Source organism: Temnothorax americanus, unplaced genomic scaffold (genome assembly GCF_048541705.1).
Source record: "Temnothorax americanus isolate GAGA-0224 unplaced genomic scaffold, ASM4854170v1 Scaffold7, whole genome shotgun sequence".
NCBI lineage: Eukaryota > Metazoa > Arthropoda > Insecta > Hymenoptera > Formicidae > Temnothorax > Temnothorax americanus.
The window spans coordinates 6,627,742-6,653,202 of NW_027509792.1; the positions used below are offsets into that span (position 1 = coordinate 6,627,742).

Genomic DNA, 25,461 nt, shown 5'->3' on the forward strand with positions numbered 1-25,461 from the left:
ACATCTCGGTGCCGGCTACGGCGGCCAGCCGAGGACGTCGAGTCGATCATCAGTACGCGAGATATCACCGGCGGGATAGGACCTCCATCACCGGATGTGTGCGTACCGGTGTGTACCTTCCGCGTACTTTGGTATACGCGGTCCGGATCTACCTCCGAAAGATTTCTCGCCGGTGGATTAGCGGACGCTTCGTAAAATCTATTGGTGGATCATGTAAGTGTTGACCGAGGTGTCGAGGTGTCAAAGAGATATGTGATACATTGTGCGGGGAATAATTACATAAAAGGACACGGTCTTCGTGTGTAAGACGCTAAATTTTTTGGGAAGAGAACAATACGCGGCGCGATGGGTCGGGGGGAAAACGTGTCCCGCCTGATAATGAGACGGTAAATGCGAAAGTATCGAAAGCGAGCGTGGTGCAAAATTCCATTGCTATACAGTTCGTTCGATTTTTATTGATTCTTTTGCCAGTCGAAATTGGTTAGCAGAGCGACGTTAATCATGACCGATTCAGTTATTTTCTTCTCTTATTTAAATAAGGTAAATCTATGCTTGGCACACATAATGTGTACATACGCGTATTATCTTTCGACAAGCTTGGATCGTCTTTTTTAAACGCTTGAGTAATTCTTAGAAATTCTATGCGACAGCATTACGATTTGATAAATAAATCGTAAACAAACGCAGACAGTTGTATAATTTTTAAATAAAACCATACGTTTGATAGCGTACGTTTTGTTGCCGTAATTTTTCTTTTCAAGTATTCTCAATTAGCAGGTATAAAGAGTTAATTAGTTCTAATAATTATCAAAGGCATTTAATTTTATTTTGATGTGAATTTGTGGGGGGGGGGGGGCGGAGATCGCTGACAATCGGCTGTCAATTGTCAGTAAAATCATTTAGCGTCGATGTGCGTCAAGCTGCTTTAATATTTAACGTTTGCAACACGTGTGCTGTAATAAAATTTGTTCATATCGAGAGTATATGATTATAAACGAAGATACTATTAGGCTTTATCGCAACGGAATGTACCCGCAATGAATTACTCATGATCGCAAAATCTCAATTTAAAAACCCTGACCCTTGGACGGCGAAAACCGGCGTTTCAGTCCGCGACTTATTTCTGTCAACAAGGATCGTCAGAATGACATCATCCAATGTTTTAAGATGACGCTGCCGCAACTCGTTCGCGATCCTTCGAAATGTTGCGAGTTCAGCCTGCGCTCTTATTGACGGGACGTGGAACGCCGTCGACCGCAAAGACGAATCGATAAACTGCTGCCGAGGTGTTGCGGCAGTGGAGGATATCCAAGTCTAGCCACCCCCGACACGGAGAGAGGTATAGCGTGTCCGCCTTAATCGCCGGATTGATTTTCGTCGGAGCGGACTGCGGAGCACGGCGAGATCAAGATGATGATTTGTTGGGTCCTCGTCGGGGTCTTCGTTGCCATCGTGCTCATTTACGGCCTCGTCGAATTTCATTACTTCCTGCGCATGTTTTTCACCGTCTTCCTCGCACGCTACTGCAAAAGAAGGGTGCACATTCTCGATGAAACCGTGATGTACGGTACGTGAGAAATTTACGCTCAGCTTCGATTCAGGAAGCGAATTTGAAGTTTAACGGCTCCATTTAGTATTCATAAAAAAAAAGGAAAAAAAAAAAGTTTGACCTTGGTGCGAACTCACAGCTATACATAAATTAATTATGCTACTATAATTAAAATTCATTTGCATTCTTTAACGTAAACAACTGTATAATAAATATCGTAAAATAATTATCTAAACTTTTATTTTAATATCATTTTATTGGAAAATAAGAATAGAAGAATGTCTTTTAAAAATAGCACACATTTAATTGATATTTCTTACGTCAAAGCATGCAGAAATAAAATATTTTACAGGAAATTCTTGAAATTTTGGTAAATTTATTTTAAGGATGCCTATATAAATCGCTTTAACGATTTAACGATGCCTATATAAAACGGAATGCCTTTTAACACGGAAAATTTTGTCCCATCAAAATTTTTAAAAATAATTATGAATACCTCGATATTAATAACAAGACATAAAAGCGATTGCATTGAAGGTCTACCATGTGCCGTTTTATCGTTACGATATAATCTAGGAATCCTTACGATCCCTCCCGGTTATCTCCCTCTTGTGTGAACCTTGACCTATCATGTACGGAATCAGCTGGCGGGTGGAATGTCGCAAAATCAGAGTATTGATGGCGTAACATAACGCGTCAAATATAGCGTAAAATATCAAATCTTAAATCTCCTCCGCATTATTCTCAAATTGATGCGTTACGTTTTCTGGCGGACAACTAATTTGATTTTATCTCGAAGTTTACGTTGCTTGAAGAATGGTTCAGTATATGTATAGCTTTTCAACGAATGCAATGACCGATTAGTTGTACATACTTACATATACATACGCATGTATAGGTGCTTAGCCACAGTTACGCGTCCCTAATTCTTTTAACTTCATCCAAAGTTAAAATCAACTAATGCCTCAAAATCATCATGTTCCATTATGTAACGTCATTATATAACGTAAGAATCTCTGGTTTTGATCAAAGAAATATGCAGTTATTTTATATGCGGTTTATAGCTGAAAAGTGCGGTTTATATGGATTGTGAAACTGAATTTCTTGTTCATTGAATTTGAGAAACTTTCAATATATAATTTTATACAACACACTTTCAAGTTTGATATGTTGAATTAAAATCATGACCATTAAATCTTAACCATTCTACACATGTGTTACTTGTCATATAATTATATCGCTTGTTGCAATACAAACGTGTTCTTGTTACCTTTACATGCATTTACATCTTAATCGCTCAATCGATGTAATCACGATCAATGAACAAAGTAGCGTGATTCAAAGTGTAATAGATATTTTCAAATCAAGTTGAAAAAAGTCACAATTATTTTTATGATGATTTTTAGGAATTTGCACTACCAACGATGTGGACGCGCTTTTATATCACATGAACAACGCCAGGTATCTTCGCGAGCTCGATTTCGCGAGGGTCGACTTCTTCGAGAGAACCGATCTGTATCGAGAGGTTTGTTCTCAAGGTTCCGGCGTCGTGCAGGGAGCTGCCACTATACGTTACAGACGTTTCATCAAACCGCTAACGATCTTTAAAATTACGTCTAAGGTAACTAGAGGAAATTAAATGCAAACGCGTGTAGTTTGAATGTATTTTTCAGAGGCGAAGAGGAAAATTTCCTGTTTACGTAAGCATAAAAAAAAACCTTGTTGAATTACTAAGAGAGTTAATAGTATATGTGTTTGTTGCAATAATAATAAAGAAGAATTCAAGAATTTTTTATAATAAAGAACGTTCGCAAACACTTTATGATGTTGCAGATTTAAAAATAAACCATCCTGTTTTGCAGTTTCTAAGTCGTTTTTTTTCGAGAGTACATCTTTCAGTTATAAATATGAAGTATCAATTGCATATGTCACAGGAAGATTGAAGGAGATTGCATATGCCGAACACAATAGCAAACACGTCAATAGATAACGAGTTATGTTTTTATAAAGCATTCACGATTCCGAAGTATACACCATTTCGATTTAGTGATTACAATGCACCACGCGATCGTATGACGCACACAGTGTCGAACCTAACGGCGGTTCTCGGTTCTCCTTACGGAGAAACCTGTCCTTAATGTCCTTAACAGACGCATTAAATTGTATCAAGAGACAAGGTCACGCTTCGGCATCGAGTAAATGCGTGAGCAGTGGCCGTGTACATGTACGCAAGGCAAATTGCAGGCCAGGATTACCGCGTTAATGATTGATTTCTGATTTAATTCTCAATTAATTAATAGTCCAGCATCCTAGAATGAACAAGAAAAATATCTTGCTGAATAAACTTGATTATCGTTAAGACGCACTTTTAACCAAGAAATTGGTCCTTATAAGTTGATGTGATCTTTGATACGTACCGTATACATATATAAGCATCTCATTTAAATAATTAAATTTATTGCGAAAAATACCTCAGCCTGGCTGAGGTAATATTTAAATAAAATTCATATAATATAAGTATCAAAGATTACATCAACTTATAAGGACTAATCAGTCAATCAGTCAATCAATATTTCTACTTGTTATTATTTGATTGGCGAAGAAAATGTGATTTACTCGAGAATTATTATTACTTTTATTGTGTTGTTGTGTTCTCGACAGGTCACATCTCGAAAGGTTCTTATAAATTTTCGAATTTTAAGTTTTGAAAAAAAATAAAACGGTATAACGGACGGTATAACGCTTTTAGAATTTTAAATTAAATATCTTCGGTGAGAATGCGTTATCGATTTGATCGCAGCGGAATGGGAAAATGGTACTATATATATAATTCCGGCAAAAAATTTTTTATATAAAAACATATCTATAAATATATATAATTATATAATATGTAAAATGTGATATATATACAATATGTCCATATATGTCTATACTATGTTTTTTTTCTCTTGTATAATCTCTGTTCATATGTACAAGAAAAATAATAAGAAAAGGATAATTTTTGCATCGTATTTTTTTTTACAAAAAAATAAAGTCTACAAATGTGAAAAATTTGCTCATATAATTATATATAATTATATTTTATATGTATTATTACATTTATATGTATGTGATTATAAATGATTATATATGGGCAAATAAATAAACAATGCAAAAACAATAAAAAAAACAATGTAAAAATTATTCTTTCAATTATTTTCCAATTCTTTTTTTAATTATTTTTCTTGTAACAAACGAACAGAGATTATACAAGAGAAAAAAACATATACGGACATATTTTATATAATATTATATGATTATATATATATTTAGATATGTTTTTATATAAAAAATGTTTTACCGGGAATATATACGCATAACTGTGCTACTATGTGCACATATTGTTACATAAATGTATTCAATGTTGCAAAAATCAAAACGGAAAAGAAGTGTTTCGAACCGGTTTACTTGTGCATATTACTGTACATTTGTACTGTATTGCGAAAAGTAAGGTAGATCGGTAAAGAAGCATTATATGCATCGAACCGGTTCACTTGTAATTGAACTTTCTCTATATTCTTTTTTCACTCAAATAAGTTACATATATTTTGGAAAAAAATGAGGCAATATATATATATATTCCATAAATATATTTAAAAAATGAAAACTTTGTATTTAATAAACTGTTGCGTTTTGATCGGCTTGGTAGCAGATAAATAGAATAGATACGATTGGAGATAGGAAAAACGAATTTGAAAATGGGCATTCGACATTTTAATTAGCATAATATATGTACACAAGTACGTACGCAATCTTGCGTAATATAATATTTCGTTAATTTCTTTTCAGATTATTTATTGGGACGAGAGGAGCTTTTTCATGGAGCATCGATTTATCACGCCGAGCGACGGTTTCATAAGGGCAATCGCGATTTGCAGGCAGAGACTTCTTAACTGCAGCGCTGACACTGTTATTGGCGCTCTACTGAATCGTAGGGTGAAGCAGAACGGGAACGTCGAAGCAGGTGTAACTCAGGTAGGAATTAATTACGTTTGAATATTATTTTGAATAATTCAATTACCGTGAAGAATTGTTTATACTGTTTATCATAGGAAGTATATACATGTCGATATTATGCTGAAATAAAAATATGTTATTTAAGTCGCTTTGGGCCATTCAGCTATTTTTTAATTAGATAAACTCGAAGCGCGCAAAAGTTAAACGGCATATTGTGGTTTCTTAGGTATCTCCTGTGCGGCCAGAGATGCCACCCGAGGTTAGCAGATGGATGGAAAGTAATGAGATATCCTCAGCGATGTTGAGGCAGGAGCCGACCACAATAACGACGCGCTGCTGACAAACGGACGCCGCGACGTCCAGCGGTGACGTCGTTTTGGCACCGATATACACAACCACGACCGTGTAATGAGCGGAATATCGGAATGCGATTTCCATCTTTAATCATCGGTCGAACGGATGTTGTTCTGGAAATTCCGGAATGAGAACAAATTAATCTCAGTGATTCTCGCGACTTGGGTGTTTAACTCGAGAAACGGAAACTTAGCCCGTAAATGGCCTTTCCGACAAAATAAATGATCTACGACAAGCCTGGTGTTCCGCAATCGAGACGCGGAATAAGAATATAGTTAATATAATCGCAGCGAGCGATTATTTCTTCCTATAGTATTTCTATATTGAAACATCATGGAATAGTCGAATTCTTAGAAAAAGAAAGTAATTATAAGTAAAGTCTTAAGAAAACTTTTTTTTAGAAGAAGAATATAATGATTTTTTTTACCTTCGTATTTTATAATTATACACTATTTTACTGCTGAGCGTAAAAAATCAATGTCAAGATATTATCGTACATTGATAAAAAAAAATTAAAATATTGAGGTATTAATTAAAATTTCATATAGTGTATGTAATGTTAATATCAAAATTATATAACTGTATACGTGTAATATTTTTGCATTAAATGATTAAAAAGGTACCTCAAAATTAGAAGAGAGGTGGATTTTCCTGTGTTGGTTTGTGTTACTCGCGTAACAATTAATTTATTACGATTGAACTGAATATTACCCCATAGTACATAAAAATATAGAAGATTATCTTTTAACACGCCATTAACCACAACTGATTAAATATCTTACATTAACGTTGTGTGTTACGAATCTAAATTATTTTCTACATAATCATGTTGGGGACTTAGCCGCGTATTACGCTACCGCTAGCGCTACGATAATAGTAACTTGTAATCGCATAACATCTTTGAGCGCGAAACGAACGTTGTGAAACTGTATTCTCATATTGGTCATCAAGTTTCTAAGGCCATCCTGAAATCGAGGTGTGATTGTAAATTGATCGAGCAATAAAAGATCATTAATTTACGTAAATCAAAAGTGTCAAGAGTTAGTGAGTACTTACCTGATACTTACTTGATTCTTTGATATCGGCGAAGCGTTGTCCAGCGACGATCCAAATCCAGCGTTGACGATCCATTCGTTGTCCAGCGGCGATCCGGTTGGCGATCCATATTTAAGGCGAGAATCCGGGGAAGTCCAGCATCGGCGATCCAATTGACGATCCATCGTAGTCCAGCGGCGATCCATCGAAGGCAGGAACCTGAAACAGAAAAAGTGGTTAATATCGATGTCCAATTCTGACGAGATACATATTTCTTACCTTCCCGGTAGATTATTGATTAAACCGAGTGGCGACTGGACAGCAGATTAACATATTTCGTGAATCTGAACCTTCACTTAACCACGTCCGGTTACAGTGAGGAGGCGACGATCGCGGCTACGCCAACGTGTGTTATTCGGGCTTGCAGGTCCTCTCACACGCACGGTCAACGGAGAGGCCAAAGGTGGGAAAACCCGCGCGATTAGGTACTAAAGCCGGGTTAAATTCTCTTCCTGAGTGGAAAAAATCATGTTATACATAATATTAATTTATTTAGGATGTAATAATGAATGCCTGTGTATCTGTATTTACATAGTATATTTATAGGTGCCTTCACATATTGGAGAAGAAATATATCTATCTATTAAATTATATATATAAAATCGCGTCTTTTCGCAATAATAACTTGGTGTTTTTGAAAAAGTCGCCGGTATTTTAATTTGCTTCTTCATACCTAACTGATTGGATATGCGCACACATTGAAATAAATAATTAGTAGCGAGGTCACTGATTTATTAACACCAATGATAGTTCACGTATTTTTTATAGCCGCTAACTTCTTCTGTCGTGTGTGTTACCTAATATTTATAAAAATTAATAAAATTTTATAAAAAATGGAGATTTTTATAAAAATAGAAAAACCTTATTTTTAATATAGTCTCGATCTTGATTCATTTAAGACTTAATCAGCGAAATAAGATATTAAATTTTAAATAGTTACGAGAAAAACAGGTAATAAAACATTTTTTCGGTTATCGGAGCTGATTTTGCATGTGTTAAAAGATATATTTGTAGAATTTTAAATTGAAAAAAGAACAAATTAAAAAACAGCAGCTAGCATTTATATTATCTGTATACAGAGTAATTAATATTTCTTTATTTTTCTTTAATATAAGGAACTTAATATGTGCGTTTATCTTGTGTGATGGTCTATTATAAATATCTCTTGACATTTTATTTGCAAATCTTCCAATTTGTGATTCTAATTTTGGTTGTGATTTTTCGATCAATCAACGTTTTGAAGCGTCGGTCTTTAGTAACGTGTCTCTGGAACCGGTTCTTCGGAGACCTTCAGACAAGCTAGAGTCACGAGTCACGGTCAGTCTTCTGTCGACCGTGAGGAGGCGCGTATCGAATCGGCGTGCTACAGTATATATTTTGTTCAGATAGCGAGAGATACGCCGGTAGGAAGCTGATAATGTTGTGTTCTTGTGCCGTGGCGATAGTCGCCGTTCTCTACATTCTATTCGATGTAAACTACTTCCTAAGAATTATCTTCACCATCGTTTGGGGCAGACTTTTCGAGAAGAAGAAGAAGCTCTTCGATACGACAACGATTTATGGTAAGTTCTCACACTTATAATAGATTATTAACTTTGTTTGTGAATAAATCTATTTGCGGTTTGTTAAATGAGGCATTTTTATTTGCAAGGACATTGATAAATAATTCTAAGGAACGGAAAAAGTGCGTTGCGTAACAAGAAAATGAAGTTTCCTGAGATATTATCGATACTTCATGGAAATAATTATGGAAAATTAAATAATTCGCCGAGTGTGGAGGAAGCGAGATATAGATCGTGTGCAAAGTCGTATCGTATTGTCGTCGTTACGTGTATCAAGAGCAAAGGTCGCGAATAAGATTTACATTATTAGACATATCGCGATAAAAATACGTTCTAATATTTTGCAAAGACATTTTACGTGTATCGCGTACATTTTTGTTCGACGCATCAAAATGTTCATAATTTACCAGGTGCAATGCACACACCGGTGCACACACTGTACACTACTTATTTATGACGTGCATTTACATTCTGTGAGTCATGTTTTCAAATGTATTCATGTTACATTATGTGGGTCGGCAAATAACTGTACGGAATGATGCGCCATCAGCATATCGGCGGATATTTCTTCACTCTACGGAACACCGGCACCGTATATTCATTCGCCGAAAGACTAAACAGTCACGTATATGTATATACAGGTCGTTTCTTGTAATATTTCTGTTTTAAACTCCAAAAGTTCATTATACGATTTCTTTCAATTATTAAGTAAGATTCATTTAAGTAGGACAAACACATTGGACGAGTTGGACTATTCGAAATAGAAAGGTTCGCGTTTCAAAGGATAAGTGCGGTTATCCGTATACAATTTCGAAAAATCCGAACAGAAAAGCTTGCAACTTTTCGGCCACCAGAAAATTTCGTCTCTGTCGTGAGATAATAGCTAATGGATTTCCCTTGTTCCAGGAATCTGCAGCACTCAGGACGTTGACCTGGTCTTGAAGCACATGAATAACGCACGATACTTGCGCGAGTTGGATTTTGCGCGTTTTTACTTTTACGATAATTCAGGTATTTACGCCGCGGTTGCAAAAAGAGGCGGCGGTGCTGTTCAAGGTGCGTCCACTATACGATATCGTCGGGCCATTCCTATCTTTACGCCGTACAAGGTTACGACAAAGGTGCGATCGATTACTTTTTCGCATCTCTTTTAAATGTTTTTATTGTTCTTGCGCGATAATTAAGTCGATTTAATTTTTCTTTGTTGCAGCTCATTTATTGGGAAGACAAACACTTTTATGTAGAACAGCAATTTATCAGTCTCACGGATAATTTTATTCGCGCCGTCGTATTGAGCAGACAAACTGTAACCGGATTGAAAATTCCGGTAGCGGATATAATCGCCGAAATCGAGCCAGAAACACGCAGGCCGGAGCCCACCAAAGAACTTCAGTTGTGGCTGGAGTCCATGGAAGAGTCATCTCAGAGTCTGAAGAAACAGAAATGAGAAATAAGAATATGTTCTTTTTAATACGTTTGTTTGACACGTTATTTATTTAATATTCTTTTAGAATAATTTTTATATTACGGTTGATTTTTTGTTGCAATGTGTATAATTTTATACATATAACAGTTTCATGAAATGTATCTGATTTTTCTGTTATTATACATAGATTAGCTGCATATCTATTTATGGTACAATGGTATTTATATGGTTGCCTTTCGAAGCTCTTTAATTAAAATGCTATTTTAAAATGCTATTTTAAATTTAAAATTGTAATATTGAATTATATTATCTTAATATTAATTGACGTACAATGTTGAGTAGAATTTAATTTTGGTTTATATGTCGTAAAATGTTCCTCTTTGCTCTACAATTAGTAAGGAATAAAATTTTGTTAAATTTTACTAAATATATATTACTTCTCATTAGTTGTAACGCGCTCATAATCTTATGAACGCAATAAATTTAAGATAACAGGACATTTCATCATTAATGTAAAAAGTATTTATCTCGTGCTTAAACGATAAAGTTCCTAATTTTATTGTAAAATGTTGATAAAACATTGATGATACAATTCTAATATTTGGTCAATAAATTTTCCTTTGAACGAAGATCTGTAATCGCATTCGTTACTCAAGATGACGTTGCCAACGAATCATCGGAATTTTACACTTATTACAAAATACTTTGCATATTTTTTTGATTGACTTTTGTGCTGTTAATTGTTACGGGTGATTGTTACGTTAAATTTTTATTTAAACAAGGATCTATAATCGCACTATTCAACGTGACTTCATCTGTTGGCGATAATTGGTTAATTATCAGAATTTTACACGCTCGTTATAAAACTTGCACGTTTTGCTTTTTTATTGACTTTTGTAATTAACGTGTTATATCGGATAATCCGTTGTGTCGCGCCTGTATCACGAACCGTCAGATGGCGATTCTGGTACCGGCTCGGACGAACGAAGAACGGATGTTGCTGCGGATGCGGACTGGTACCGCACAGTCGATCCGCGAACTCGAAAGCTACCGCGAAGCTACGCGAGTCGACTTTTGACTGCGCTTTCCATGAACTTTTGTGAGCCACTCGGTGGCGAAGAGCTCGCGACAGCTTCCTACAGAGAACAATACGGATGAGCATCTTTATTTCACCTGTGAGTGATCAGTGCATCATTACGTTTGTCGGAAACTTACACATTTAATGGAGAACATCTACTTTTCTCATATATTATTTTAAATTCTCGCTCATTAAATACGTCATTTTCGCAAATGACTTTACATTTTCGGCGACAAACGTTAGGTTTGTCATTTAAGATGTTCTCATTATTGCGAGCGTCGTTTAAGCACGAATAATTAATTTTACAAAAGCGATTCCGCGTTGATGTTAGAATTAGAGAATTGCAAGAAATGTTAAAAATAATTAAAAATAATTTCGACGAAAGGAATACTCTATAAGAATTCAAATTGCAGTAATTTGCGCGATTTTCATTATTGAAATAATCGCTTGCGTTATTACGTTTTGTAAGTACATTCCGTCGTGACGGTGGCACGAGTGAGCCAGGTTTTGCAATGTGAAGCTTGATTAATAAAGCGAACGATTCACTTATGTCTTGATCGGTGAAGCGGAGTTATGAAATCCGCTTCGCGGATTCAGCATGCGAAACTCACGTATTTGTGCTTACAAACACAACCTGGATACGCTCGGCGTCGCGTTCGCGAACGGAGTTAACGATAACTGCACGGTGCGTAAATGCATGCGGGTAAAATTACGCGATTACATCACGAGAAATGTTGCATGCATAGATTGGATATTGTTCAGAGCTATTATTCAAATTAGCGACAATGGCGGTGCAATTTTCTATATTTCAGTGAAAACAGAATCACGCCGGAAAATGTGCAACTTCTTATTCTTTATTAAAATCTTCGCTCTCCGATGACAGTCTAAATATAAATGTCTAAAACTAACAGATGTTCAACAGATTGCACCATAAATTCTTTGGCCGAATTGGAACTAATTTTTTATTAACGTGACAGTAGCTTTTGTTTCAAATTAATGATTAAACAAATAGAGTTTATGGCAAATGAGGCTTTAGGAAGGAAAATAGATAAGAAAATTTTATTTTTTTAATTAATTTATAAAATATCTATTTTTAATACAATTTTAATTTAATTACAGATATAATAATAAAAAGATATAAATTTACAATAAATCTATAAAAAGTTTAAAAATGCAGAGAAATGCGATTTTTTTTAAATATCTCTGCGAAAATTTTTTTCAGTTATAAGAAACTTTGGAAATTTTATTTGACGAATTAAAAAAATATAATTATTCCTTTATATTTTCTTTAAATGTATAATATGCGTGCGTGTCTCCGTGTGAATTAGAATTATTTTGAAACATTACTATTGAAGGTCACATTCGAAATGAGTCTCCTCCGCGTCGCTTCATCGTGTTAGAAGATCATCACGTTAGTGGCCGGATTAATGCTGTCGCGTGTATCTCATGGCCTTATCAGTTTCGACGAGATGATTTAGACCTCGACAGAAAGGATTAATATGTTTTCAGCGAATTGTCTCGAACTGACGACCGCGATCGTTATGCGAGTTTACTGATGTACGTGACCCTTTACATGCGTAATTACAAATTAGACAATTTATCTATGATATAGTAAATCGAGCGCGCGAGTGCAAGCGTACTTTTTGCAGTGAGAACGAGCATGGGAGCCATTTCGTTTCTTCGACATAACAGGGAGAAAGTTTTATTGTTTTTTATAGTTTTATTGTCTTACAATTTTCTCACGTGTCTGAAAAATATCGGGACGTCCGTCGCTTTCTTTCGTCAGTTTTTCACTTCAAATCGCAAACACTTTTCCGACCGTGTCTAAGCCAGAAAAAACACGCTGATAACGCACGCGAGTGCCAGGAGATCGATCGTGCGAACAGGTCGCTCGTCGATTTCTCTTCCCATGCGCCAACATTTAACAGAACAATGAATCGACGCTTTCTTCGGCGAAGATATCGTTTCTTCTCGGTTTATTACCCTTCCCCATAAATTCGTGGGAAATTGTGCACATTCCAAACTCGAATAAAATTGCTCTCCGACAGTTTTATAACGTTATCCGCTCGTTTTCCGCCAGGTACGCCGTAGCACGCTCAAAATCATTAATTGTTGTGAAGTGGCTTGCATAGGTTTTCGAGTTAACGTCTGAAATTTTTCGAAATTAGGTCTGGAAACATGTAAATTTGCGGATACTGCAATCGGAAACATTTCGTTTCGACTCGTATAATAGGTATATAATAGACCACGTATCTGTGACGTGATTATGTTCACTGTAACTATATTTCCCAGCAAGAATTTAAATAACATTGTATTGTATATCGAACTTTTAATATTTTATATTTTCTAAGTGTAAAATTTATATTAACATTGTAAATATTATTTATAACGTACAAAACAAAATTATTGCAAAATATATAGAATTCGAGTTTATGTATATACTTTTTTGTACCTTTTTCGATACTTTTTTAACTTTAAGCGAAATAAAAATATATAAACAACATATATATATTTTCTATAATGTATTTAAAAAGATATTATTTTTAGGAAAGGATTGACAGTATGTAAACGTTCAAAGAACGACGCGTGAATTTCAATGACGGATTTGTCGGCCAAAAAAAGACTTCCTAATACCGTGTTTAAGAAACCGATCACGTATGCGTGAGAAGGGTTTGAGAGGGATTAAACTAACTGGATTCGTGTTCGGACGTGGCTTTGTCCGACGAAGGATACGCATGTCTTGACATATCATTTTACGATTAACGATTAATTTATATACGTAATACTTTTCAATAAATCCTTAGGTAATCGTGATCTTTATTCGTCGATTCGCAGCAGGAAATTAAAGATCGTCGTAATAATAAGTATGATACTATATAGCTCGCTCCATTGCACAGCGCGAGAGCTCTCTTCAACAAGCTCGTTACGCGCCCGATATTCTATAGCTTTTGCAGTTCACATTCTCAACACGTAACTATTCTGACTTATGCAACCATTTTGCACAAAGTAAGTAACAAATCCCATAAATAATAACGTATATATTTTATGTATTACGATTAATATAATTAATAATATAAAGATCGAAAAAGTGGTCTAGAAGTTGGTTGTAAAAAGTTAATTCGTAGCAATTTGGGATGTTTTTGGCGGGAACAAAGGATTAATACGTGAAACCACCAATTACAGCCTGGCAAAATCATACTTTTGCGGCGAGAAAGAACCGACCGTGCATTCCGTACACGTATGCGACCACCGGAAGACTGATAACGCGCGAGACACGCGTGCGAGCTTCTTTCCTCGATTACATCACGTGGGAAGATGGGCGCGTATAGGACGTGTTAACGCGATTGTATGGGCATATGAAATGGTGAAAGAGACGGACGGGGCCCCTCTCAGCGAGAACCGGGCCGTGTTAACTTTTACATTTAGGCACCACACGTCCACACGCACACGTTTCACGCGACGGCGACGGGCGTCGGCGAGTGGGGAGATCATAGATGATGGTAAATTGTCCGCAATTGGCAGGAAGTCGAGGCAGGGGGACCGTTTGTGCGCCCCTTCGCGCTCTAATGTACATTATTTTCGCGTAGCCTTCCATTTCGTCCGTGAAAATTGATCTCGATGTCGATTAAATCTTTTCACTCTTTTTTTTATCGTGTTTAGATAAAATTATAATTAATTCTTAGAACAGTTAATTTTTTCTTTTAAATTGATCTTTTTTGATGCCAGTCTTTTTCTATTATTAAAATAGAGAAGAATTTTGAGCGCTTCATGTTTTGAAACGTCTTTAATAATATCGGCACAAAATTTTATAACGATAAAGTAACTCGATGTCACACGGATATTGCAATTTCCATGATAATGTAACAACCTAACAACCAGTTAGGATAAAAATAAGAGCATATCGAGGTGTATAAATATACCTCGTGCTGAAACGCACGGAGGGAATTTTTTTTCCTTCTGCACCTTCCAGTGTGCGCTATAAATGTCACCGTGTTCTTAACGCGTGACATAACCGAGGGATGGAAAAGACGTGACCGCGTACAGCAAGGTGAAGTCCACGAGCACCTTTTACGAGATCAAACATTCTATTTTTTTTTTCAGATCCGCGTCCGTTCCATTTCACTCTTCATCGGCTCTTTGCGTCCGCTCGCGCTTTTTTTCCTCGCGATCATTCTTATTTAAGTAACGGGACTCCGTCCGCGACAAGTGGCACGAATATGTTACGACGGGTGGGTGGAGTTCTGCGTGAGAGCGCGCGTAGCTCTCTTGATAAGGCGAATCAATATTATTCAATTCTGATAACGGCCTCCATTGCGGCAAGTAGGGAGAGGAACGCATTAATCATGCAACGAACTGATAACAGATTTTCCGTTAAAACGCGGATACTCGTCCGACAAGATGCTCGTGTTTCTTTTTTTTTTTGCTGGAAAGTGTCGATATCCATCGAACGGGTCGTCGCGTTAGATACACGAAGTTTCCAAAGGCACTGAAAAATTATTCGCGCTAATTGCGCCGGTGTGCGAGTGTGTGTGTGTGTGTGTGTGTGTGTGTGTGTGTGTACGAACATTTTATTTACGTTATTATACGTTATATACGTTCGAATTACCATTGATATATTAATTATGCATTTCAGGTAAAAATTTATCTATAAATGTCTATCTATTTATCATTGATATTTAATAGATTTTAATAAAATTGTAGAAGCTTTTTTATAAAAAAACATGAAATTTTTGGCTCAAGCACTATTATTAAATCGCTTTGATTAAACACAGGAAGAGATGCTTCTTCTTTTAGTAATTGTCTGACAATCTCATTCTTCACCTTGTACTCTCCGTAAGGACACGAGAGAGAATTTAATAATTTAGTGAAATTGTGTTCGCGCTCCACTAATTATGCTAATTACAACGTATCGCGAGCCAAGCCGACGAAAACAATCGATGGAACGAAAGCGCCGTAACAACGTGAGACCGTAGATGCGATGATGGTCCGCGCCATAGCTGACGTGAGAAATATTGTAGGAATAATCTTTTATTCAACGTCTCTTTCGTCGTGCATTGTCCGATCAATATATATTTGCATAGCTATCGCGATGACTTAACGTAGGAAAGTCACATGGACCGGTCGCCGTAATTTGAATTTCCGATGCGCCAACACACGTTGTAGATCTAGGAAGTTATTCGATTCTTCCGCGCAGTTCACACTTTTCATCGGCGTGTCAAAAAATTCTAGGAAAATTTTACGAAAGAGAAATTAATGTAAAGTTGACGTGAAAAAAATTAATAGAGCAGTTCAATGATTTTGTGATAGTTCACGAACTGTATTGCAGATTATACATATGCAGACAATTTAATTTTATCTTTGCAATCAAGAAGCGATACACCGTGGGAAGTGGTTTGAAGTGATGCAGTTATTATACAGCTGAATGAGAGTTTCTAGGAAAACGGAGATTTTTTTACACACGAGACCTTTCGGCGAAAGTTTTACCTTCACCTTTGCACTTTAGCGTTCCGCGCGGTTCCCTGTGTGCGCGCGTATCTGCACGCGTACGAGAGATCTCAATCCGGATGTAAAAGGTTAATGAAGAGCAGCGGTGCTCTACGTGAGACGCGAAGGAAATAACGGGAAAACGAGACTGCAACGTCTTGCAAGCGGCCTTGAAGGTGTCTTATTCTTTTCTCGCGACTCGATCGCTGCCTACGGGAAAAGTGACGTTCGACGAGCAATATCCTCCGTAGGCGTCCTTTCCACCTCTTCTCATTCGGGATTTTATCGCGATCGCGTATAGGTGAACGGCTTCGTTGCGGCTGTGTCCCGTTAGCGGACCTAGAAGGAGACCCCAGAGAAGAGACCCAGAGACCGGAGCCAATCGGAGCCAATTCTCAGACACATCGGAACGGACCGTTGTCGCGTCTGACGAGGATTGTGTCTGGTCGGGTCGGCCGGCAGTCAGTCAGCTGGGACGATCCTACAGATCTTCCTCGTCGGTGCGTTCGAGCGGGATTCTCGCTCGCGTAGGTCGCACGTCGATCTTCTTGTTCTCTTCCTCCTCTTTCTCTTCCTCCTCCTCGCTCTCCTCACCTCCTCCCCCCTCTGTTCCTCCTCTTTATTTCTCTCTCTCGCCGCGGCTTCTTCCCCTTCCTCCCACGTCCTGTTCACCTCAGGTTGCTCCTCGAACGTAGATGTAGTATTTCCTGGTGATCCGTGATGCGCATCACGAGGCTCTCGCGCTGATGCGCACAGTGCGGGTTTTCTTATCGGTGATATATAATTAGCGTAATGATATCTGTGACGTAAAAGAGGAGCGTAATAAGCCTCTCCGCGAGCGTTCGTATACGCGATGGAAGACGAAAGTTGCTGATTGAGTCGATGTAATTAACACCCGTGAACAATCGTCGAGATAGCGACGTAACCTTGCACGGCGGGCACACCGCTGTCTCACGTCAATTCGCGTTGTGGCGCTAATCTCAAGAGTCTTCTCTCGTAGCCAAACGATATATAGATTCTCTATCCCGCCTCCTGCCTTTGCCTAAAGGGATCATGTTGCCATTTCTACGTTTCCAGGAAACGTTACCAGTCCTTTCGGAGTAAGGACCCGATGAAAGATCGCATCATGGGCCGCACAGGATACACGTGCATCAGGCACGTTTTCTGCTCCCTCAACGTTTTGATCTGGGTACGTAGAGGTGTCTTTGTTATCAATTATTTTTGGTATTGCATTTTGGTTTTATACACTAAAAAAAGAAATACTTAGATCTAAGAAAATATTTTTTCACATAGTACCAATGGCTTATTTACTTAATATAATCACATATTTATATATATATATATATATATATATATATATATATATATATTTAGAATTAAATTAAATTAAATTCTAAATAATTCTTGGATCTAAGTATTTCTTTTTTTTTTAGTGTATAATATTTGATTCGATATAATTTTTATATATTATATAATTTTTTTGAAAAACAGCAGAAATGATGCAAAATGCGTGCGCAAATGGAAATTTTATCTATTACATGTTTATATTTCGAGAGATCGATTTACTTTGCGAATTTCGATTTTCAAGAGAGCAGCACTTGAGCTATATTTAAAGCGTCTCGTTCGCGCTGGGAAGATGCGCGAGAAGTTTTCGATTTGAATGAAACGTTTCGTCGCAGCGCACGATTCGTAAACACGCAAGTATATACGGTGCAAGTGCGGGGCACCAATTGGTCAGAAATGACAGAAATGAGACAATAGCCGGCGGTAATAACGACCCACGCGCGGCTCGGCGATTAAACGCGACGACGCGCTTTTGTAATTCGCACACCGCATTCCGCCGCATTCACCGCGTTCCCTCGGCTTTATTATTCCACTTGAAATCGTCCGTCCGCGGCGTCTGTATCGCGATGAAAGCCTTAAATAGGGCGTTGAACCGTGCTCTATGAGCTATGAACTTACGGTATCCGAGCCGACGATAAAACGCGGTGCCGCTTGCTCTGAGCCGCAAAACTGGTACACGCGCGCGTGTCCTTGTGTGCTTTATTGCCGTTGAAACGCGTCACCTGTGGCTCGCCTTATTATATACTTCGATGCTAATGCGCGGTTCATTGCGGAAGCTCCAGACTCTGGATAAGACAGTAACGATAATTGCAGAATTTTTAAAAGTAGAAAAGTCAGATCTCTCTCAGACGAGATACATTGCTAGATAAATATTTATCTTTAATTATTAAAAAAAAATTAATGTTAATAATAAATATTTTAACGGCGATATAAAACGAATATATTTGATGGTCAACGACACGTATTGCGGATTATATAACGCTGTTGCAAAAACTCCGTCCCGTTTTCGCGCACGCATCATTGACGGTAATTAGAAAGTACGGACGCGCGCGCTCTTTTGTACAATTTGCTATCGGGGTCGCGTAACAGTGCATTAATTTCCTAAATCACACTGCATCGCGCAAGTTGCAATTTATAAATTACCGTTGCAAGTATACTTCCGCGGATGTTACACGCTGCGTGTTGCGCGTAAACACGTTCGTCTCTTCGTTCACGGTCGGATATACGATAAGGCGGGACGACTATACCGCGTATCGGACGTATCGCGATATAGAGGACGCGAGGATGAATTAACCATAAGGTCAACATTCACCTGGTTTCGCTGGGTTGACTTCCTGTCACTGACAGCACGGCGAGGTAACCGCCGGCTTATCTACATAGAAAGCTTGTGTACTCCTCTCGCGCTCGAGCGCGGACTCGGGAAGTCTCTCTATTTGCTAATAAGTTAGCAGGTAAACGATAAACCGTTAAATGTATACGGGTCACCGCATTGACACATCCGATACACTTTGCTGATGGTTAGCGAAATATAACGTCGCACACAGTTTCGCTATTATTTTTATTATTTTTATTATTGCGAACGCGAGAAATGGCAATTTTGCAGTTTACTTTATTGCCACACATTCGGCGCATTGACCGTGAGTTATTTCGCGACGGCTGTCAACCGCAGCCATCAATCTTCCTTCCGCGTTGATGATTCGAAATACGTCGCGTTCTTACTTTCTAATTCACGGCCCACTTTCCACTTTCCGATTTTGTTCAAACGCGCTGCATGGCTAGAGGTACACCTTTTGTTGCCGAGCGTGCGCGCATTGTCGGAAAACAGCCGGAATGAAAATAACGCGGCATTGACCCAGTGTATTCGCGTGCTACGAATGGCGTGCGATAAGGATCTCTCGATGCTTTTAATTATAATTTCCTAGATCTCTAAGTACATACCTCGCGGATTATTGTTATCAAATAATAAACGTTATTGCGATCTTTTCGCGAGACATGCAGCTACCGGCAAAGTTGCTGTTACTTCTTCAGTTTATAATTACCGTTTGAAGTTATTATAGTGTACCGTTTCCTATTATATTTTGCATATTTTAGTTTCAGACACAAGAATATAATTTGCTAATAAACTATAATACGATTGGTATATAGATTTTTTATAAACAGAATAGAACCTAAAACTATCAAATATTGTTTTTGTTGCAACTTGCTTTCTTGACCGATTCGGAATCGAAATGATTTCGCAATGAAGACCATTAAAGCTGTGATTAAAAGAACATAGTCAGTGGTTTTGGAATATTTAATATAATTAATCGTCTATATGTATAATTATGATTTATACCCTGAAATATATTGTACAACTAAGGTGATTTTTCGGTTCAAAATAAGTCGCAATAATAGAATAATTTTTTTTTTTAATAAGACCCTGTTTTCGAGAAAAAGAACTTTGAAAGTCAATCGAGTACTTGTCTGATACTTGACGTAATAGGTTTCGCTACAGACGTTCTGTATGGTTTGTTTACTATCAGGACTAATTCAATCAGTTGACTCTTAAGACAGACATATGAATTTGTGTGAGACAAAGAAAATAATTTCATTTTATATTTAGTTGAGATATTGTTAAAAATGTTGGCTGTTTTGTCGTATACGCAAGATTGTATTCTGCGAATTAAATTGAAATGGATTGTTTCTCTAACGTATATTCTGTCCTGTTAATTCTTCAAAATGCAAGAATAATTTTTTCTTTTAATTGTTCAAGGCTCATGACAGATTCAGAGGGTTTCTCGAAAACGGAGGCGTTATTCGGAAAAAAAATGTATTTTATTATTTCGATTTATTTTGAGCGTAGAGAATCACTCCCTTCCAGATAATCCCCACGTATTTCGGCCCACTCTGTACACTACATTTTCGGCTTCGATGGATCTGATTTTGTAACACGTGTCCGTCGAAAGTTTATGGATGCACGGCGCAAACTGACGCGTAATTTTGTTTTACAGTTATGCGCTTGTGGAATTTTGGGTGCGGGCCTTTGGCTGCGATTGGCTTACTCCGGATACGCGACCTTGGTGCCGCAGTACAGCTTCGTGTCGGCGGACTCGCTGCTGCTCGCCGCGGGATGCGTCACATTCGTCATCGCCTTCTTCGGATGCTGCGGCGCGTGGTTCCAGTCAAGATGCATGCTGATCACGGTTGGTATATACACAACGTGATCCATTTGTAAAACACGTGCCTTGCAAAAAGCGCGCGCGGTACAGTAGTATATCATGGGACTTTTTGTAATATGCATGCAGAATACCGCACACGCAGCTCACGGACTGAAGCGTATAAATTGAATGTCTTGAATATCTTCGTTGTCAGTAAATCGTGATTTAAATTTTTGCCGTCTTTTGAGTAATTCGTCACAGAGCAATCCGTATGCCGACCACGGCGCTACATTTTTTGAAAATTATTATTTTTCTTTTTTGTTTGTTTTGCTCACTTTTAACTGACGTTAAGGCTGCAGTTTATTTGATGCTACAAACGCTTTGAAGCGTTCTTCTCCTCCTTCTTTCTTCACTGAAAGAAAAGAGAAGAGGAATGCTTTGAAGCATTTGTAGTGTTAAATGGACCGCAGCTTAAAATAGATCTGTCTGTTAAGCAAAATAAAATATTTTTTTCATTATAGCTTGTATTTGTGAAATTCGGGTAGTGGCGTAATACATGACGGATCGATAAATTCGTTTGCACAGCATATGAGGCCTTGCGTGCACAGTATAGTAATTATACATAGAATATAAAGTATTCTCTTTTTTTTTCCGTATTCTTTTTCAACGCTAGTTTTTTCCCGGTTTGTGAAAAAAATTAGTATTGGAATAATTAGAAGTCTTTTTGAAAAATCTTGAAACTCTTACAGAGATTCTTCGTGTAATTAATAACGGTTAATTACATGTAATTAATAATGTAATTAATGTATAATAATGTAATTAATAATAAGAGAGCGTTTACACGTCCTGTAATTTTCAGTATTTCAGCCTGGTAATACTCATGTTTCTCGCCGAGTTCATGCTGGGCACCTTGGCGTTCGTGTTCAGGGAACATCTCGCGAGGAGCTTGAAGGAGGAACTATTGTACGGCATTGAGAAGCATTACAACATCACGAGGGAACCGGGAACGCTTTCTACCATGTGGGACCATATACATACGGAGGTTTGTTTAATTAAAATGTTTACACGCTACACCGCACGAGCATACGTTACATATTTCTATCTTATTAATCTATTTCAAAGCTTAAAAAAAATTTACATAGCTCTACTAAATTATTAACCGTGCCGCATTGCGTAGAACGCGTTTAGAGTTCCTCTAATCAGAGTCTGGCCGCATACGACAGCAACTTTTGATTGGTTCACCATTTTTTGGCAAAAGCAAGAGAACAAAAAGAGAAAAAAATATAAAAGAGAAAGAGACAGCGATATGTGAATGTATACATATGAATGTATATCGCTTTCTCTTTCTCTCTTATATCCTGAACTGCAAGTTTTAACCAGGCTCTGATTAGAGGGATTCTAGACGCGTCAAATCAATGTTATAATATAACAGAGTTTTAAATTTACGCCTCCAGTTTCATTGCTGCGGTGTGCGCGACTACACGGATTGGTTCCAAATCGAGGCGTGGCCCGAGGAAGATCGGGTGCCGGATTCCTGCTGCATGCAGCGGGAACGATACTGCGGTCGCCTGGATTCGGAGGGTCGCAACAAGGAGCTCTGGTACAAGGAAGGATGCGCGACCGCCATTCAAATGTGGCTGATAACTAGACTCCATATAGTAGGCACGGTGGGCCTCGTCGTGGCCTTCCTCCAGTTGTTCGGCCAGGTGGCCAGCATGATTCTTTTCTGCACGGTCAAGCACAAGAGATCCTCTCACACGTACAAGAGTTACGACACTACCAATACCTAGAATTTCAGATCGATCTTAGACGAAACCACTGTCTAAGATCGATACTATCCTTCTTGCGATTTTCCGATTCCCGTTGCACGCAGCGGGAACGAATTTTTCCGGGATTCTCGTCGGTGTATTGCTCCTTCTCTGAAGACTCTCACGGAGAATCTCGCCGCGGCGATTTCATCAATCGCGCCGAATTCGCAAATTCGAATTTGTAGGAATACGAACACAACGAACGAGACGGACAGTTTATTAAGAAAGATTAGGAAAAGAAAACGTATAACAATTACGTTGTCGATGATTGTTGAACATTTATTTTATAAATACATTTTATAAATACATATGAGACAATTTTAGTAGATAAAGATATAGTTGACCAAAAAGTTTCCGCTGTGTACCAAAAAATATGATAGGTATTTAATTGATGGACTCTTCCTTCTTAGTCTGGATCTTAATAATGTTTCTCGCAATCCCCAGTGATTATCACGACTCCTGAATAGTCCAATCTTGTCAGCTGATAATTATTTATATCTCTAACTTTCTTAAGAGAGCATCAGAAATGTATGACTCGTCGATCATTTTAATGTTTATAGATAGAAAAAGATTTTTATAGATCGTGTAAGCAAAATCTGGCAACAGAAAAATTGATTTAAATATGAGGACAAATTGTAAATAACGAGGATGAAGATTATGATCGATCATCAAACCGTAATTTTCTAGTGGGACAAGTTTATCCTACTTTCTTAATAATAGAGATGATTTCTAATCGTTATATACTCGATATTCATTTATGTATGAGAAGTAATCAGTTACTATTTTACAATAATTGTAAAATCTTTGTTTTACAATAATTGTACGTCATATCGATTCTTAACGTTAACAATCGGGAGCAATTAGATAGATAGCGTGCATGATTATGTGATTTAGTCCCGAGTACTCAATAGAGATTGTAGATGAAATTATCTTCATTATAAGCATGAATAATTTGTTAAGATTTTTGTATTCAATATATATTATATATAGATAAATATATATAAATTTAGTAAATTAAAAATTGTTATTCTTACATGTTATCTGACGAAGCAGTCGATTAATCATAAGTTAAAGCGATGTTAAGGTTTGTATAATGCATCGAGATAATACGACGATAGTGATGTATTACGTGTATTGAACAAATTATTATTAATAATAAAGAATATATTTATATGTGATGAAAAAGCCGGTTATACATATACATGTATAATACATATACTTTGTATTTGTTCCATTTTTTATTTTTAATTTAACTGATGAAGATTGAATGAATTGTTAGGTATAGACAACTATCATACGATAGTAAGAAAAGAAATTTATATTTAACTTATATATATTACTTACCGAAATATTTGGAAGATATTTTTAATGCTACTAGCTTTAGACAATATCGAATTAAACAAATTGCAGCATCCAGTTCATCATTCTAATTATCATCCTTAACGTTACCACAAACTGCACATAAAATTTTAATTATATTAATATTCATAGTTTGAAACAAGATTAAATCTCGATATTAAAGAAGTATATATTTTTATGAGAAAAGAAAAATAAAATAATTTGATTTTGTCAAAGAAATATAAGTAATGCTACGCTTACCGGTTGCATCATAGCGCGCAGCATAAAGTCGCCCGTTGAATTTAATGTTTTTAAAAACGTCGAGAAAATATTTTTCATGGTTAGTAATGTTGATTTAACAAGCTTAGACATCATCTTTAACGGTTGACGGAAAATATTATTCCCCCAATTAATTCTATCACATTTATCTCCAGGAGTGACGTTCGTATTTCCATTGTCAGTTGTATAAGAAATGATTGGAGGTTGTACTGTGGTCTATGGAAGCATAGATATGTATCGATAAGAATATGTAAAAAGTAATAAAACTTTACTTATGCAGTGTCCTTGAATACAGAATCAAGAAGCGATATGTAAAATAACTTGAGCCGATCGATAAGCCAATATATAGTTGTAAATGAAATTATTGCATAAAGTTACTTTAATGCATATAAAACTATAAAAGAAAATGGAACGTTTCTATTTTATAACATCATATTTATTTCACAGATTTCCTAAATATGAAAAATGTAATAATATTTAGAGAGAAGGTTTTTAGTATTCCAAAAAATAAAATTTAATTTGGCGGCTACTTTGATAAAAATTTGAAAAGTTGTAAAATAGTCGGCGATAAGTTACTAAAAGTCTGTTTGCTATATGTTATCCGCAGAAAATTGCTTTCGCTTTTTTAACGTTAGACGTATCAGCAGCAATTATAAATAATTTACGTAATTAAAAAAAAAAATATATATATATATATATAAAGGATGCACGTACCACAGCAGTATCCCTTCTATCTCGAGTACTTCGCGCTAAGACAGTGCTCGCGAAGAACACAGTCAACAGCAGATGCACACGCATTTAGAGTCGCTATCGAACAACGATCCTGCAGATTTTTCAAGGAAATGAGATTTTAGGTTCCTTATTAAGTTCTCTAGATTCGCGAGCACACTTTTGGCATCACCAAATTACTCAGCCGAGAGACAACGAAATAGAAACAAACTTGCGAAAGACGTAGCGGGTTGCAGTGCATTTCTTTTATACTCGAGTAATGCTCATTTTTTTTTCTACCTA

General features: G+C 37.0%; 4 protein-coding genes and 1 long non-coding RNA gene across 15 annotated transcripts; 3 read left to right on the plus strand and 2 right to left on the minus strand.

Annotated features, from left to right (window-relative positions):
- LOC143906265 (protein THEM6) lies at nt 1-6,930 on the plus strand. 4 transcript variants are annotated; one of them, XM_077422221.1, is made up of 5 exons: nt 1-213; nt 1,168-1,567; nt 2,956-3,170; nt 5,378-5,563; nt 5,772-6,930. In XM_077422221.1, exons 2-5 carry the CDS (start codon nt 1,411-1,413, stop codon nt 5,883-5,885), a joined length of 672 nt encoding a protein of 223 aa, XP_077278347.1. In that variant the 5' UTR covers nt 1-213; nt 1,168-1,410; the 3' UTR covers nt 5,886-6,930. The 4 variants fall into 4 exon arrangements, with proteins under 4 accessions (XP_077278347.1, XP_077278348.1, XP_077278351.1 ...); XM_077422222.1 differs by lacking the exon at nt 1-213 and adding an exon at nt 220-386 and having other exon boundaries at nt 1,135-1,567; XM_077422225.1 differs by lacking the exon at nt 1-213 and adding an exon at nt 220-386.
- On the minus strand, nt 6,510-19,630 carry LOC143906267 (uncharacterized). 4 transcript variants are annotated; one of them, XR_013259473.1, is made up of 3 exons: nt 19,201-19,630; nt 6,967-7,446; nt 6,510-6,864 (listed from the first exon to the last, which is right to left on the minus strand). It is a non-coding gene; the product is annotated as an uncharacterized LOC143906267 (long non-coding RNA). The 4 variants fall into 4 exon arrangements; XR_013259472.1 differs by lacking the exon at nt 19,201-19,630 and adding an exon at nt 7,526-8,161; XR_013259471.1 differs by lacking the exon at nt 19,201-19,630 and having other exon boundaries at nt 6,967-7,153; nt 7,214-8,161.
- Nucleotides 8,306-10,611, plus strand: LOC143906266 (protein THEM6). The gene is made up of 3 exons (XM_077422226.1): nt 8,306-8,556; nt 9,463-9,677; nt 9,767-10,611. Exons 1-3 carry the CDS (start codon nt 8,412-8,414, stop codon nt 10,001-10,003), a joined length of 597 nt encoding a protein of 198 aa, XP_077278352.1. The 5' UTR covers nt 8,306-8,411; the 3' UTR covers nt 10,004-10,611.
- Nucleotides 10,758-24,034, plus strand: Tsp5d (Tetraspanin 5D). Of its 5 annotated transcripts, none has more exons than XM_077422208.1 (5): nt 10,758-11,157; nt 17,622-17,733; nt 20,879-21,070; nt 21,885-22,067; nt 22,480-24,034. In XM_077422208.1, the coding sequence occupies exons 2-5, from the start codon at nt 17,656-17,658 to the stop codon at nt 22,813-22,815; spliced, it is 789 nt and encodes a 262-aa protein (XP_077278334.1). In that variant the 5' UTR covers nt 10,758-11,157; nt 17,622-17,655; the 3' UTR covers nt 22,816-24,034. The 5 variants fall into 5 exon arrangements, with proteins under 5 accessions (XP_077278334.1, XP_077278336.1, XP_077278338.1 ...); XM_077422210.1 differs by lacking the exon at nt 10,758-11,157 and adding an exon at nt 16,957-17,071; XM_077422212.1 differs by lacking the exon at nt 10,758-11,157 and adding an exon at nt 17,281-17,299.
- On the minus strand, nt 23,087-25,408 carry LOC143906268 (uncharacterized). Its single transcript, XM_077422227.1, has 4 exons — nt 25,165-25,408; nt 24,433-24,666; nt 24,178-24,288; nt 23,087-23,429 (listed from the first exon to the last, which is right to left on the minus strand). Exons 1-3 carry the CDS (start codon nt 25,246-25,248, stop codon nt 24,229-24,231), a joined length of 378 nt encoding a protein of 125 aa, XP_077278353.1. The 5' UTR covers nt 25,249-25,408; the 3' UTR covers nt 23,087-23,429; nt 24,178-24,228.
- Nucleotides 25,409-25,461: the final 53 nt, after the last annotated feature.

Excerpts from the sequence above, each read along its gene's own strand:
- LOC143906265 (XM_077422221.1), top strand. The coding sequence starts at position 1,411 with ATGATGATTTGTTGGGTCCTCGTCGGGGTCTTCGTTGCCATCGTGCTC. Across the intron at positions 1,568-2,955 it reads CGATGAAACCGTGATGTACG|GAATTTGCACTACCAACGAT; the intron begins GTACGTGAGAAA and ends GATGATTTTTAG. Across the intron at positions 3,171-5,377 it reads TCTTTAAAATTACGTCTAAG|ATTATTTATTGGGACGAGAG; the intron begins GTAACTAGAGGA and ends ATTTCTTTTCAG.
- Tsp5d (XM_077422207.1), top strand. Across the intron at positions 21,071-21,884 it reads CAAGATGCATGCTGATCACG|TATTTCAGCCTGGTAATACT; the intron begins GTTGGTATATAC and ends TGTAATTTTCAG. Across the intron at positions 22,068-22,479 it reads GGGACCATATACATACGGAG|TTTCATTGCTGCGGTGTGCG; the intron begins GTTTGTTTAATT and ends TTACGCCTCCAG.
- LOC143906266 (XM_077422226.1), top strand. The coding sequence starts at position 8,412 with ATGTTGTGTTCTTGTGCCGTGGCGATAGTCGCCGTTCTCTACATTCTA. Across the intron at positions 8,557-9,462 it reads CGATACGACAACGATTTATG|GAATCTGCAGCACTCAGGAC; the intron begins GTAAGTTCTCAC and ends CCCTTGTTCCAG. Across the intron at positions 9,678-9,766 it reads CGTACAAGGTTACGACAAAG|CTCATTTATTGGGAAGACAA; the intron begins GTGCGATCGATT and ends TCTTTGTTGCAG.
- LOC143906268 (XM_077422227.1), bottom strand. The coding sequence starts at position 25,248 with ATGCGTGTGCATCTGCTGTTGACTGTGTTCTTCGCGAGCACTGTCTTA. Across the intron at positions 24,667-25,164 it reads ATAGAAGGGATACTGCTGTG|ACCACAGTACAACCTCCAAT; the intron begins GTACGTGCATCC and ends ATGCTTCCATAG. Across the intron at positions 24,289-24,432 it reads TGCGCGCTATGATGCAACCG|TTTGTGGTAACGTTAAGGAT; the intron begins GTAAGCGTAGCA and ends TTTTATGTGCAG.